This window comes from Microplitis mediator, chromosome 5 (genome assembly GCF_029852145.1).
Source record: "Microplitis mediator isolate UGA2020A chromosome 5, iyMicMedi2.1, whole genome shotgun sequence".
Taxonomy (NCBI): Eukaryota; Metazoa; Arthropoda; class Insecta; order Hymenoptera; family Braconidae; genus Microplitis; species Microplitis mediator.
In genome coordinates this window covers 23936410-23950011 of record NC_079973.1, presented here as the reverse complement: position 1 = coordinate 23950011, position 13602 = coordinate 23936410, and the positions used below count along the sequence as shown (strand labels likewise).

Below are 13602 nucleotides of genomic sequence, written 5' to 3'. Positions count from 1 at the left end.
TAGTTTAGGCGTTACGTAAATAAAATAGCTAAAGAAAATACATTAGAATAATTATTGTCATCTACGACAATTATTTTATTACTATGGCAATTTAATTATTATTTTTCAATACTATTGTTATTATTATCTAATAGATAAGCGACGTCATAATTGCCATCTTTCATATATGTTATAATTAATATATCATTTTTATTAATTAGTCACTAAGTAGAATTCTTATACTTATTATCATTATTATTAGTTGATAATTAATTAATTAATGTACTTTCTATCTAAACTCTAATTGACAATCATTTATGTTAATAAATGAAAAAAAAATGTATAGCTAAATTTACATTATTAATTATTTTAATTAGCTAATTAAATTAATAAATTAATATTCATTTCATTATTATTTATTTGTTATATCTATTAATTGTAATTATTAATTAATTTAATGTACGATTAATAAATAATTAATATTTAAATTTAATAATCTCATTTAATTTCTCATATTTATTTTTTATCTAAATTATTTATTTTTAAAAAAATTTCATTGTTTGAAATTTTAAAAAATTTTCAATTTCTCTATTTAGCTATTGATGATTTTTTTTTTATCAACAAAATATTAAATTTGAATACCAGGCAAATTCATTTTTATCAACAGCCGTTAAAAAAAAATTTAATTTAAAAAATGCCGACAAGATGGCGGTAAGCTGCAGTAAAATCCTTTGGCGCCTCCATTTACGTTCTATTTGAATGAGTTTAGAATGTACTCCTTCTACGCAGGAGAAGAAGTATGTAATCCGTTCATTTATATACAATATATATGTATGGAAGTATGTTACTGTTATTACGGAGGGGGCAACTGTGATAGGTACTGTTTGTGAAGAGGCCAAGAGCAAGAAGATTATCATCATAGCGCAAAGTCTCCTCGTTCTATAGTAATCCCGTGATTAGCCGTGAGATCGTGCACTTGAAGAGTAAACTCATGAGAAGTTGTTACTAATATAAAAAAAAAAACATTATAACAGTGAAGTAGTTGTGCTTCAAAAAGATCATCCTGGCTAAAAAAAAATAATTTAATCCCCAGGCTTCCTAAGCACCAGGGATATTATGGTAAATAAATATTTTATTCAAATAAATAAATAATAATAATAAAATTAATATAATTTATCGTCATTTTTATTCTTGAGTAATTTTCTTTTTAACGTCCTTAACTTATCGTAATTCATCACGTTGACATTCAAACTCATCATCATCATCATCATCATCATCATCATCATTGTTATTATTATTATTATTTTCAAATTTGTATCTATTCTTCGTAAGTTTTTTACAGTAAAATTGACACAGAATAATAAAATGTAAATACAATCTGTTTTTAATTAACTGTTATCATTACTCTAATTTTGTTCCAGACAATATAAATAAAATTATCAATATATGTTCGATCAATATCAGCCTGATAGATAAATTTTAGGTATAGAAGTATAAGTTAGATTAGATATTTAGAGTTAATATTACAATCATTTTTTATATTAAAGATAAGAAATACCGATAATAAAAATTAAACATTTAAAAAAAAAAAAAATGATTGTAATGTAAATTGCAATTGCAAGTCATTGGAGATATGTAGATAATTATCGTGATATTAGTTTTCTTAATTTCCATATAATCTGATAGCACATAAAAATCTCGCGCACGTGATGTCATTACAGTAACGGAAGTATGCTCCATGAACACTTACGAAAAATCGCGTCAATTGATTGTGCTTACACATGTTAAATCTATTATATATATATATATATATATATATATATATATATATATATATATATATATATGATTATTCATTATATAAAAAGTCAAGCAGTAATATTTGAATAAAAAATTGAATGACTATTAGAAATTAATTAATTATTTATTCATAAAAATAAATACTGCTGCCGATAAAGTGATAATTTATAAATTGTTGACTTTATAATTAATTATTTTGAATTTATTTACATTGCATAAATTTTTAAATTAAATTTATATTTATTATAGTAATTAAACTGACAATGACCTTGTTCAGTATTTATATACCGTAAATTTAAATTAAATTATTTTTAGTAAAAACTTTTAAGTCAATAGTTTCTAAATAATCAAAAATTTTTTTTTTATTTTCATGACTTGTCAGTAATAATTTTCATCATAATTTTTAAGTCAATAAAAATAATTTTTTTTAAAATCATTTAATTATATGATTTTTTTTTCCTCAAATTAATGCTAATGAGCAATTCATAATTAGTGATAAGTAAAGTTGTCAGAATAATAAAAAATATAAAAATTTCATTGAATATGGTAATTTTTTCCCGATAAAAAATCTAAATATAAATGAAAATAATATATTATTTGTATATATATGTATTATAGTCTGTTTAATATCAAGGTAAGAGACGAGGAGATGTCAAGCTGTCAACCAATGTCGAGAGGCAAATAAAAGCGAATAGTAACCGTGGGCTTTTGTGTTTAACTGCACGTTTCCGCAACTAACTAGCCTGAAAGTGGATCACAATAGATTACATTTTTTTTACCTTAATCGAGTTTAGATTTATTTTTTATTTCATTACAAGTTCATCGTCATTAATATAATCAATTATTTTCTAAAATAATGTAAATATTTTTTTTTTTATTCATTTTTACTAAACAATGGCTCAGTAATGATGAATAATAATAATTGATAAATAAATTTATGACATTTTAAATTATTATAAGGTCATGTCAAGCGAAAAGTATTTTGTCATTGAAATTAAGACGACAGTATTATTATTACTTACTGATACTTGTGTAAGATAAATTTTTTAGTAAAACAATACTACGGTGTATGTATTAAATTCAATCGCGGTTTTATTAAATTATTATTATTATTCATTACTCGAGTAAATGGTAATTAAAAATTACAGTAGATATAGAAAATTTATTTTCTAGGAATTCTATAAAATAATTTATTTCGAATAGGGCTTGAAAGCTGAATGGGAGATTGATAAAAACGTAAGGACTGAGAATAAAGTTATGACTGAACCAACACCGACCCACTGTGGGCTGTGCGGTATTTATCCAAAATGGTTACAAAAACGTGCGACACCACATACATTTATTTTGGTCTATGGTTTTCTGGGGCTCGTTCAAGCTATGGCCTTCATTTATATCGTTGTCACGCTGACGACGCTAGAAAAACGATTTAAAATTCCCAGTCAGACGACAGGTAACTTTTTTTTTTTACAAGTTAACGGAGGAGTAAAAGGGACTTTCAGTTTTTAAGAATTAATTAATCATCAAAATTTTCTATTCATACACTGTAAAAAATCACCGGGGTAAATCCAAGCGGTGTAGGTGTTAAAATCGGCGATGTTAAATTTCAACACCGAAAGCGGTGTAAATATTCTGTATCGGTGTTAAAAAAAATTCTCCGGTGTTAAAATAACACCGCTGCGGGTGTAAATATTCTATACTGGTGTTAAAATAACGCCGCCGTCGGTGTAAATATTCTTTACCGGTGTTAAAATATTTTACTTTGTGAATATTTTTGTACATACTCGATCACTATACTTGTTAATAAATGATATTTTTTATTAATTTTCATAAAGAACTGACATTTTTTGTGTTTTATAATCTTTAAAGTTAATGCTCCAAGCGGACGTAGTTTACCCCGCTTTTACTCCGGTATTACTCCGATTTAACACCGGTGAATTACTCCTCCTACACCGGTGTAATTTTATATTAACACCGGGCAGAGTTAAAATGAGTCCATTTTTAACACCGCTCTTTTTACAGTGTAGTAAAAATTCCACAGTAAATTTTTTTATTTCGGGGTCACTTTACCCTGAGTGTCCAACTTGCCTCGACCTCTACAAAAAATTTTTTTTTATCAAATTGTCCGATTTCGTCCTCTCCAGGTGTAATTAATTTACTGATAAATAAAAATGATAATTATATTGACAGGTATAATACTGTCGGGTAATGAGATCTCACAAATACTTTCACTGATACTGATGTACTACGGTGGTGCAGGACATCGTCCAAGATGGCTAGCTGCCGGCGTAGGATTCAGTGCATTATCATGTTTCATTCTAGTGATTCCCCATTTAATCTACGGTCCCGGGAAATCAGCGCTGTCATTAACTCAAGAGCATTTAGACAAGAGTGTTTTTTCAAATTCATCAAAAACAGTTTCTACCAATAGCCCGACTTACTTGTGCCCCGGTTCAAACGAATACGACAAGTGTGACGAGGAAGATCTCATGGACGGAAGTTTATTGCCGCGTTTTTTGGTATTTATGTCACAGTTTGTTCTTGGAATTGGCACGACTCTGTACTTTGGATTAGGGCAAACTTATCTTGATGACAATACCAAAAAATCAAACACCCCAATGTTACTCGGTGAGTAATTAATTTTTTTCTGATAAATTATCCGATAAAAAATGATTTGATTCAGAAAACTCTCGAGATTTTGATTTTAAGTTTTGATGTTCATTAATAAAATTTTACTTTTAGGATTTACATTTGCATTAAGAACAACTGGACCAGCACTAGGTTTTATTTTAGCTTACGCTTGCTTGAAACTCTACATTGTACCGAGTTTACATCCGGTTATAACTGATAAAGATCCACGTTGGTTGGGTGCATGGTGGCTAGGATGGATTATTTTAGGTTGCTTGCTTCTAATTTTCGCTCTGCTTATTGCTATGTTCCCAAAGCATTTGCCGAAAGAAGAAAAAAATAAAAATAATAATAAAAATAAGGTAATTTTAATATAAATATTCATCATTTTATTTGTTTAAAAATAAATATTTTTATTAAATGGGACAAAAATAGATAGAAGGTGAATTGCCTCTAAAAATCCACAATGGGATCGAAGGATTGCCTGAGATAACATCCCGAGTTGACAGGAATCACGAGGAAGAAAACGTACACCAGCCTTCGTTGAAAGATTTTCCGGTGACACTAAAACGCGTTTTTTCAAATAAAATTCTTTTTTGTAACAATCTAAGCGCAGTCTTCGGAATTTTTGGGTTACTTCCCTACTTCACTTTCATGGCCAAGTATCTGGAGGTACAATTTAATACTTCGGCTGCGGGTGGTACAGTTATAACAGGTATCACATTAATTACATTAATTAACTTTTTTTTTCTATGCTCTGTTTTGCTTTTGTTTTAGTGGCTGATTATTTTTATTGTTGTTTTATTTTTTTTTCATTGATTAAGGTCCGATTTCGCTGGTCGGTATGGTACTGGGCTTTTTAGGCTCGGGGTTTTTTATAAGTAAAGTTAAACCTCGACCATCAAGACTTTTGAGTTGGAACGTTTTCGGAGGATTTGTTGCTTTTATTATACAGATCAGTTATATTTTTATTGGTTGTGACCAAGTTCCTATTGAGGGAGTCAATGCTATTACTATGGAGTAAGTTTTTAAAGTATACTTATTTTTTTTTTAAATATTTATGATAAAAAAAAACATTTTATACTTAATTGAACTCCGGGAAATAATTTCGAATAAGTAAATCCACTTAAACATGAATTTTTAAATAAAATAATATTTTAAGGGGCAAAGTGGGCCATAAAAATTTTCTTTAGACATTTTAAAAATTTGAAACCAGTGGTTAAATAAATTGATAACTTTTTAAAAAACCAAAATAGTAAAAAAAAAAAAATTTCCCCTTGAAACTTTTTATCAGGAAGTTCATTTTTTAAAAAATACTCAGAATTAAATTAATAATTTTTTTTGTTAATGAAATTTTAAATTTATCAATTTATACACAGAAGAAAAAATTCTCGACTGAAGGTAAATATTCTTGTTTCAATAAAATTTTTTTGGAAACTTAAATTTTCTCAGATAAAGTAGAAATCTTCTTCGACCAAGACAATTTTTTTTTAACAAGACAAATTCTCTTGGCTCAAGAAAATCTTGACTTGGTTCCCGAAAACGTTTGTCTTCCAAAATATTTTCTTGACTCAAGATAACTTTTTTTTTCTGTGATAAAAATGAATATAAATCTTTTTCTTTTTAATATCGACGTCCTAATTAGCAAATTGTCTAACTTAATATTTTTAGTAGGTGATTCTGTGCAATTTTTGAATACTAATAGTCAGAAAAAATATTATTTAAGTAACCTAGACAAAAATACTATACATATTCTTAGTATGGAATTGATTTTTATATGAAAAAAAAAATTTTTAAATTACTTTTTTTTCGCATAACTGAAGGATTTTTGGAAACGGAGTTAGTCAATTTGCTAATTAAATTTAAAAAATTAATATTTTAATTTCTGACAATTAATTGTTATAAATTAATTGTAAGTATGTATCAATATATTAATAAATAACATGCAGTAAATATTGATATTTAAAGGGTTAATTTTACAACAGTATGTAATATTGATTGTAATTGTGAGGGCGTTAAATACGCGCCAGTTTGTCACGAAGCATCAATGACATCTTACTTCTCAGCATGTCATGCTGGATGCACAAGTTTAATTGACGCACGGCACTATGGCAACTGCAGTTGTGTGCCAAATGCCGCAAATTATCGTGACAATAGTGAAAAATATTTTAATTACAACAACAACAACAACAATAATTATAATTCGACGACGATATCAAAAGATTCTGTTGTGCTGGGACCATGTTTAGGAAATTGTGTTAAATCATACATGACATTTATTGCACTGAGTATGATCTGTCATTGTTTGATGTCCACTGGTAAAATAGGAAACGTATTGATTAATTATCGTTGCGTCGAGCAAAAAGATAAAAGTGTCGCCCAAGGAGTTACACTAATGTTCATATCACTGTTTGCACTTATTCCTGGTCCCATAGTTTACGGTTTTATTTGTGATCAGTCCTGTCTAATTTGGGAAAAATCATGTGGCACTACCGGAAATTGTTGGTATTACGATAAAGATAAATTTCGTTATCTATTCAATGTGACTGGAGCCTGTGAGTATTTTATTTAATTTTATTTTTACGTAGGGTGAAATGGGCACGGGATACTTGAGCGATTAATTTAATTTTCCAAATTTTAATTACCAATCATCTCTCAATTATTTCAAGAATTAAAAAAAATCCCTAGTCGACATCTCGAGTACGAATCTTTACGGTCATTTAATTATTTTTTTTATTTTAACGACTGTAGATAATTTAATTTTAATTATATTAAAAAAATTATATCGCACCAAAAATTTACAATTTTTAAGTCACCCATTTTACCCTAGAAACTCTATATCAGTTAGAAATTAATAACCATTGGAATAAATAATTTTGAAAAATTTGAAAGGTACCCGTAGAGCCCAATCTTAGCTAATTAATTAATTAAATTTATTATTTATTTATTTGTCGAAGGTTTCACATTCGTTGCCGTAATATTAGACATGTGTGTCTGCTATCTAAGCAAAGATTTGGATTTATATGGAGCCAATGAAGATAAACGTAAAAATTTTATACTTGAAGATACGACAATAAGTGATAATAATAAAAAAGATAAAATAATTATTGAGTATAATGAAAAATTATAAGTAATAATTTTTGTTTTATAAATATAAATAATATATAGATAAACATTATTTTTTTAGTTAAATAAATTTATAAAAATATATTTAAAGTTTTATTTTTATTTTTAAAAATCCTGAGATGAGGATCTTCGGATGAAATCCGTTTTCGAGGGATGCGGCTGAAAATGCTTGAAAAAACAAATGGAAATAAGGGTTTGAGTTTTTGCTGAGAGCCTTTTAGTTTTTAAGCCTTATAGATCTCAGGACTAATGAATTCTCTTTATTCCGTCGTGTTCGTCAATGAAAATAAAATTTTAAAAAATTTTTTACGGTTTTAATTTTGGACAGAAAAGTAATTAGTTTGAATGATAAAAAAAAAATGATGTTATTTAATGGAAAATAAGTTGAGTGGGGTATTATGTAGATGACCTTGACCCATTTTAGGTATCACTCATCAGCATCTTCCGAGTCAAAGTACAGCAAGTCTATAGACAGCGTCGGAGAATAGAGTACCGACGAAAGCAGGGCATACATGACGATCTTAGTGTACGTCTCTTCCGTCGTCACAAATACTCGATTGAATGTCGTTACGTCTTCACCAACTATTAAACGCCTCTCTTTATTCGTTCCATTTAACAAAAGTACCTGTAGCGTCTTATATACTGACGCTAATATTTAATGTCCAAATCACTCTCAACAACTCAAATGCTCTCTAGTATTTCGTAGAGGCCTAATAAATATTTAAAAAAAATAGTATATTACACTACAAGGGAAGAAAGTTGAAATTCCTGCCCTGTGTGATAAGATGCCCGAGGCGAAGCCGAGGGCATCATGACACACAGGGCAGGGCTTTCAACTATCTTCCCGTGTGGTGTATACGATTTTTCTTTATACCTGGTCGAAAGTACGTTTATTAATTACATTTTTGAATACTATGAACAATACAACCACGTTCTGCCTTCAGCTGACAGGTCGGCCATGTTTTTTTTATTTGCTCCCTATTGACGCGCCTCTTTCGGACATACATAAAACTTTAATTTTTTTCCGTCTCTCTTTTTTTTTTTTGTTGCGTTTTTGCTGCCTGCCCCGCGACATTTGAAAGCACGAGCGAAGCGAGTGCGTCTGGTCGGCGGGGGCAGGCATCAAAAACAAAACAAAAAAAAAGACATAATTATACTTATAAAAAATAAAAAATAACTATTTTTTTTCGAAAGAAATAAATTTATGCCTATAAACAAGATTTTTTTCCTGCCAATAAATAATATATAAATAAATACATAAACTTTCAATAATTAACTTCGCCTCTGCATCAAAATCTTTTATCACCTCATCCTCGTCCATAGATTCATCCGATGAAACTTTTTCATTTATCTTATCATTGTAATTACACTGTTTAATTAAAATATTACGTACAACGAGACACAAAAATACTGACGCATATATAAAGCAACGATCTACGACGTTATCGTGAAAAATTTTATTTATAAAGTGGTAGACGATCACTAGATGGCAGCAACCGGCTGTTTCTGTAGGCCCGAAAAAATTTTTTGCTCCCGGCGACAAAAGTGACGCGCATGTAACTCCACCAGGAGAGGGAAATAAGACTTTAGGCCTTAAAATTAGGGAGGGAAGTGCGTACTTTCGACTAAGGGATAAAGAAAAATGTATTTTTTCTTTATCCCTTAGTCGAAAGTACGCACTTCCCTCCCTAATTTTAAGGCCTAAAGTCTCATTTCCCTCTCCTAGTGGAGTTACACGCGCCCCACTTACATCGCCGGGAGCAAAAAATTTTTTCGTGCCTACGGAAACAGCCGGCTGCTGCCATCTACTGAACGTCTACCACTTTATCAATAAAATTTTTGACGATAACATCATAGATCGTTGCTTTATTTATATGTACGTCAGTGTTTTCGTGTCTCGTTGTTTGTGATATTTTAAGTAAACAGTGTACTTGCAATAATAAAATGACTGAAAAAGTATCATCTGATGACTCTATGGACGAGGATGAGGTGATAAAAGATTTTGATGCAGAGGCGAGGTTAATTATTGAAAGATTATGTATTCATTTATATATTATTTATTGGCAGGAAAAAAATCTTGTTCATAGGCATAAATTTATTTCTTTCGAAAAAAAATAATTATTTTTTATTTTTATTTTTTATAAGTATAATTATGTCTTTTTTTTTGTTTTGTTTTTGATGCCTGCCCCCGCCGACCAGACGCACTCGCTTCGCTCGTGCTTTCAAATGTCGCGGGGCAGGCATCAAAAACGCAACAAAAAAAAAAGGGAGACGGAAAAAAATTAAAGTTTTATGTATGTCCGAAAGAGGCGCGTCAATAGGGAGCAAATAAAAAAAACATGGCCGACCTGTCAGCTGAAGGCAGAACGTGGTTGTGTTGTTTATAGTATTCAAAAATGTAATTAATAAACGTACTTTCGACCAGGTATAAAGAAAAATCGTATACACCACACGGGAAGATAGTTAAAAGCCCTGCCCTGTGTGTCATGATGCCCTCGGCTTCGCCTCGGGCATCATATCACACAGGGCAGGAATTTCAACTTTCTTCCCTTGTAGTGTAATATACTATTAATCTCTAGTGTGCCCATGAGACCTAAATTTGGCATAAAAATAAAATTCTGTTTTAAAAACTGAATTACAATTTTTGTTTAAAAATTTCAATTCACATTCAAATTGAATTTTTTTTTTTTTTACCAAAATTATGTGTTGGGAATCAGAGTGAAGCTGATGCCCTGAATGAAAATACTCATTGAAAAGTATTGAAAAAGATGAGAATTGAATACTTTTGAATAAATCCTATTTCACAAGATTTTCATCTGGACATAAAATAAATACTTTTCAATTATATTGAATCTAAAAATAATATAAGAATTTCTAAACTTCCAAAGAAATGAAAAAGATTCGAATAAATTGATATTTTTAATCTTTCTGAATCCCTCGTCAATAACAAAAAAGTTTCGAATTTTAGGGTTACGAGTAGCATTGAAAAAAATTTGAATAAATTGAGTCAAAGAAATTAGGAATTTTCAATTTTTCAGAATATTTCTCAATACTAAAATAGTTCCATACTTCGAGTTATGACTTGAATTGAAATAAATTAAAATGAATTCACATTTTTTCGAATCTTTTTCTAAAATAATGAAAGATTGAATTCTTTTCCAATACTTTTGAACTCCATTATAAGAATTAAAAAGTATTCAAATTATCGAAATTTCAATTCCATTTAATATTTTTCAAAATCTCCGTATGGATTGAAAAGAATTTAAATGATTTTCAATACTTTTCAATGAGTATTTTTAATCAGGGTGATCAATAAGTTACAATATTTTTTTGATGATTTGTCTGGTTAAAAAATAAAATGAAGCTTAAAAAAAAATATGTCTCAGATCTTAAAAACCAGAGGTTTGAAAATTTTGAAAAAAATAAGAGTTTTGTTGCCTATATTTAAAATAAAAATTATTTTTGAGTATTACTGTGAAGGTGATTCGGCCTAAAATTTTTGACTCACATGTGATAAATAATTTTTTTAAAAACTCGATTTAATACGAACATATAATTGATTGAAATTATAAACCATCTGTAAACCGCAACATTTTTAATTTCATGAAAAAAATTAATTAAAACTTTAAAATTATAAAAATTATTAGTGGACTGAAGAAAAAAAAATATTTGTATACGTATTAAATTATTGTAAGTAACAAAAAGTTAAATAAAATAAATTTAACACTCAATACAGACAGTAGATTATATCAACTCACATTTTACGACTTTTTTTAAAACCCATATCTATTATTATTATTATCGGTCAAATTTGTCTGATAATCAATTACCGTAGCTCGAGTTAATCTTGTCAAGATTGTATTTGTTATGATAAATTTAATGATAAGAATTAAATTTTCCTTAATCTGTAAATTTTTCCGTTTATTATTTGTTGTGTTTTTAATTAAATTTACGTCGAAATAGAATTAAATTTAAAAAATTTTTTTTAATCTTGATAAAAGGTGTGAAGATTAGTTTTATGAAACTAAATGTTATGATTAATTTAAAGAGCTCAAAACGTTCTGACGTCTAATCTACGCTAACACTTGACGAATCTTTGTTCAAATTTATTCTTAACATATTAGTATGCAAATTGCCGTTACCGTTTATAAATAATATTCAACGGACATAAAATTTTCTGCTAAAATTTTTACGACGACTGGATAATAATCATTACCTGGCGCCAGATAACTTTGATTAAAAATTAAAAGGAAATAATATTGATGTTTATTTTTTAAACAATATTGACGCGTTTGACTGATGTGCAATAAAAAATTTAAACAACAAAAATTAATTAAAAATATAGATAATTAACAAGATAATACAAGGTAGCTATTTGAAATAATTTACGACATTTTTGTCGTTATCATTGAATGACATTTTTTTTTTATTTCAACTATTTGCACAACAACTACGCGCATTATTGTCGCGACATATTGCTGACGAGCCATCATCTTTAGCAAATATCACACATCCTCATAAGCTCAGTTCAATAATTTTCCATAAGTACATTTCTCATTATTTCTTATCCACTTGTTATATAGATCATAAATATTCACTAATTATTTACATTGCAATAATTAAATACTTCATTAAATATTTTGCTCTTTTTATTAAAAAAAAAAAATTACCCGAGTCGAAATATTAGACGTAAATTGAACGTTTTTAACGTTTCAAACGTAAATTGAACGTTTTAGATATTAAAAACTCAATTTGACAGCTTTTAACTTATTCAAAACGTAACTAAAACCTATTTAAACTTACAATAAGAAAACATAAGCATACCAAAAATTTTTTTTTATCGATTTTGTACTCCTGAATTATAATTACGCCAATTCCCTAAAATTTTGTCGTCCGCCGTTCTGGCTCTTAAATAAAAAATTCGTATTCTGAAAAAAAAATTTTTTCAGTTTCATACTTCTATCTAACACTATTATATCTTTTTATATATTATGATATCGAGGTTATGAAAATTGTGATTACAAATATTGAAATAAATTAATTAATGTTATCATTAAACTAAAATCATAACTCATGAAGTTACCAATTTTTTACGAACCAAAATACAAAAAAATCGTTCAATTTACATTTAAAACGTTAAAAACTTTCAATTCACGTTTAAAACGTTAAGAACGTTTAATTTACGTTTAAAACGTTAAGAACGTTCAACTTACGTCCAATATTTCGACTCGAGTATTTTGTGATTTTTACTGTCACCCTAAAAAAAATTTCTGAACACTTGCTAATTAAATTTATAAAAAATTTTTAGCATCAGGAAAAATTAGAGGAAAAATTTATAATTTACGGAGGCCATAAGTAGAAAATACAATTAATTAGAAATGCAAAAGTGCATGGTCTTTATTTTTAAGTCTGTATTATATATATATATATATATATATATATATATATATATATATATATATATAGCGTATATGGAAGCCCAAGTGTATGAACCTTCGTTCTATTAAATCATAATGGACTCACAATGTGATCATAGTCAAGACGGTTGGTCTACTAGCGTAGGATAGAGTGCTCGAGAGCTAGAGTCAACTAGTGATCGAGTTTATGTTATAAACTTGGTTAAATTATTATATACATTTTATAACAAACAGTTTACTTGGCTTTCTACTAATATCAATTACTCCTATACATTATTTATACAGTCAATATTAAATATTAAATTAAAAAATAATTTATCATTTTTTATTTCATCAATTGAGCATTGGCATCTATTTTTAAAAAAGAATCTTCAATCGAATTTTTAATAATCGTTATAATAAAAATATACCCGTGTTTATATGAATGTAAAGGCGTTTTTCCCCCACTTAAAAAATAAATATGATTTTTTAAAAGACCCTATCACGATCTTTGAAGCTGTTTGTATTATAGAATTAAGTCTAGACTGTAGACCTCTAATCAGAGGTACTGTGCAATATCAAAGTGGGAGTACTGATGAATTTACGGGTGAGAAGTAGTTTTATATTATTATCATGGATGTACGTATACATGTACATATATGTCGTATATGTACAC

The 13602-nt window shown here is 28.3% G+C and overlaps 1 protein-coding gene across 4 annotated transcripts; it reads left to right on the top strand.

Moving 5' to 3' along the window:
- The first annotated feature begins 844 nt into the window (after positions 1 to 844).
- LOC130668144 (solute carrier organic anion transporter family member 74D) lies at positions 845 to 7614 on the top strand. 4 transcript variants are annotated; one of them, XM_057470261.1, is made up of 9 exons: positions 845 to 1098; positions 2414 to 2637; positions 2983 to 3229; positions 3967 to 4404; positions 4519 to 4766; positions 4840 to 5119; positions 5229 to 5424; positions 6373 to 6959; positions 7362 to 7614. In XM_057470261.1, exons 3-9 carry the CDS (start codon positions 3037 to 3039, stop codon positions 7532 to 7534), a joined length of 2115 nt encoding a protein of 704 aa, XP_057326244.1. In that variant the 5' UTR covers positions 845 to 1098; positions 2414 to 2637; positions 2983 to 3036; the 3' UTR covers positions 7535 to 7614. The 4 variants fall into 4 exon arrangements, with proteins under 4 accessions (XP_057326244.1, XP_057326247.1, XP_057326246.1 ...); XM_057470264.1 differs by having other exon boundaries at positions 2953 to 3229; XM_057470263.1 differs by having other exon boundaries at positions 2398 to 2637.
- Positions 7615 to 13602: the final 5988 nt, after the last annotated feature.

What these genes read in the sequence shown, in the direction of transcription:
- LOC130668144 (XM_057470260.1), top strand. An exon ending in AAACACCCCAATGTTACTCG is followed by an intron (nt 4,405 to 4,518) that starts GTGAGTAATTAA and finishes TTTTACTTTTAG; the next exon opens with GATTTACATTTGCATTAAGA. An exon ending in ATTCAATGTGACTGGAGCCT is followed by an intron (nt 6,960 to 7,361) that starts GTGAGTATTTTA and finishes TATTTGTCGAAG; the next exon opens with GTTTCACATTCGTTGCCGTA.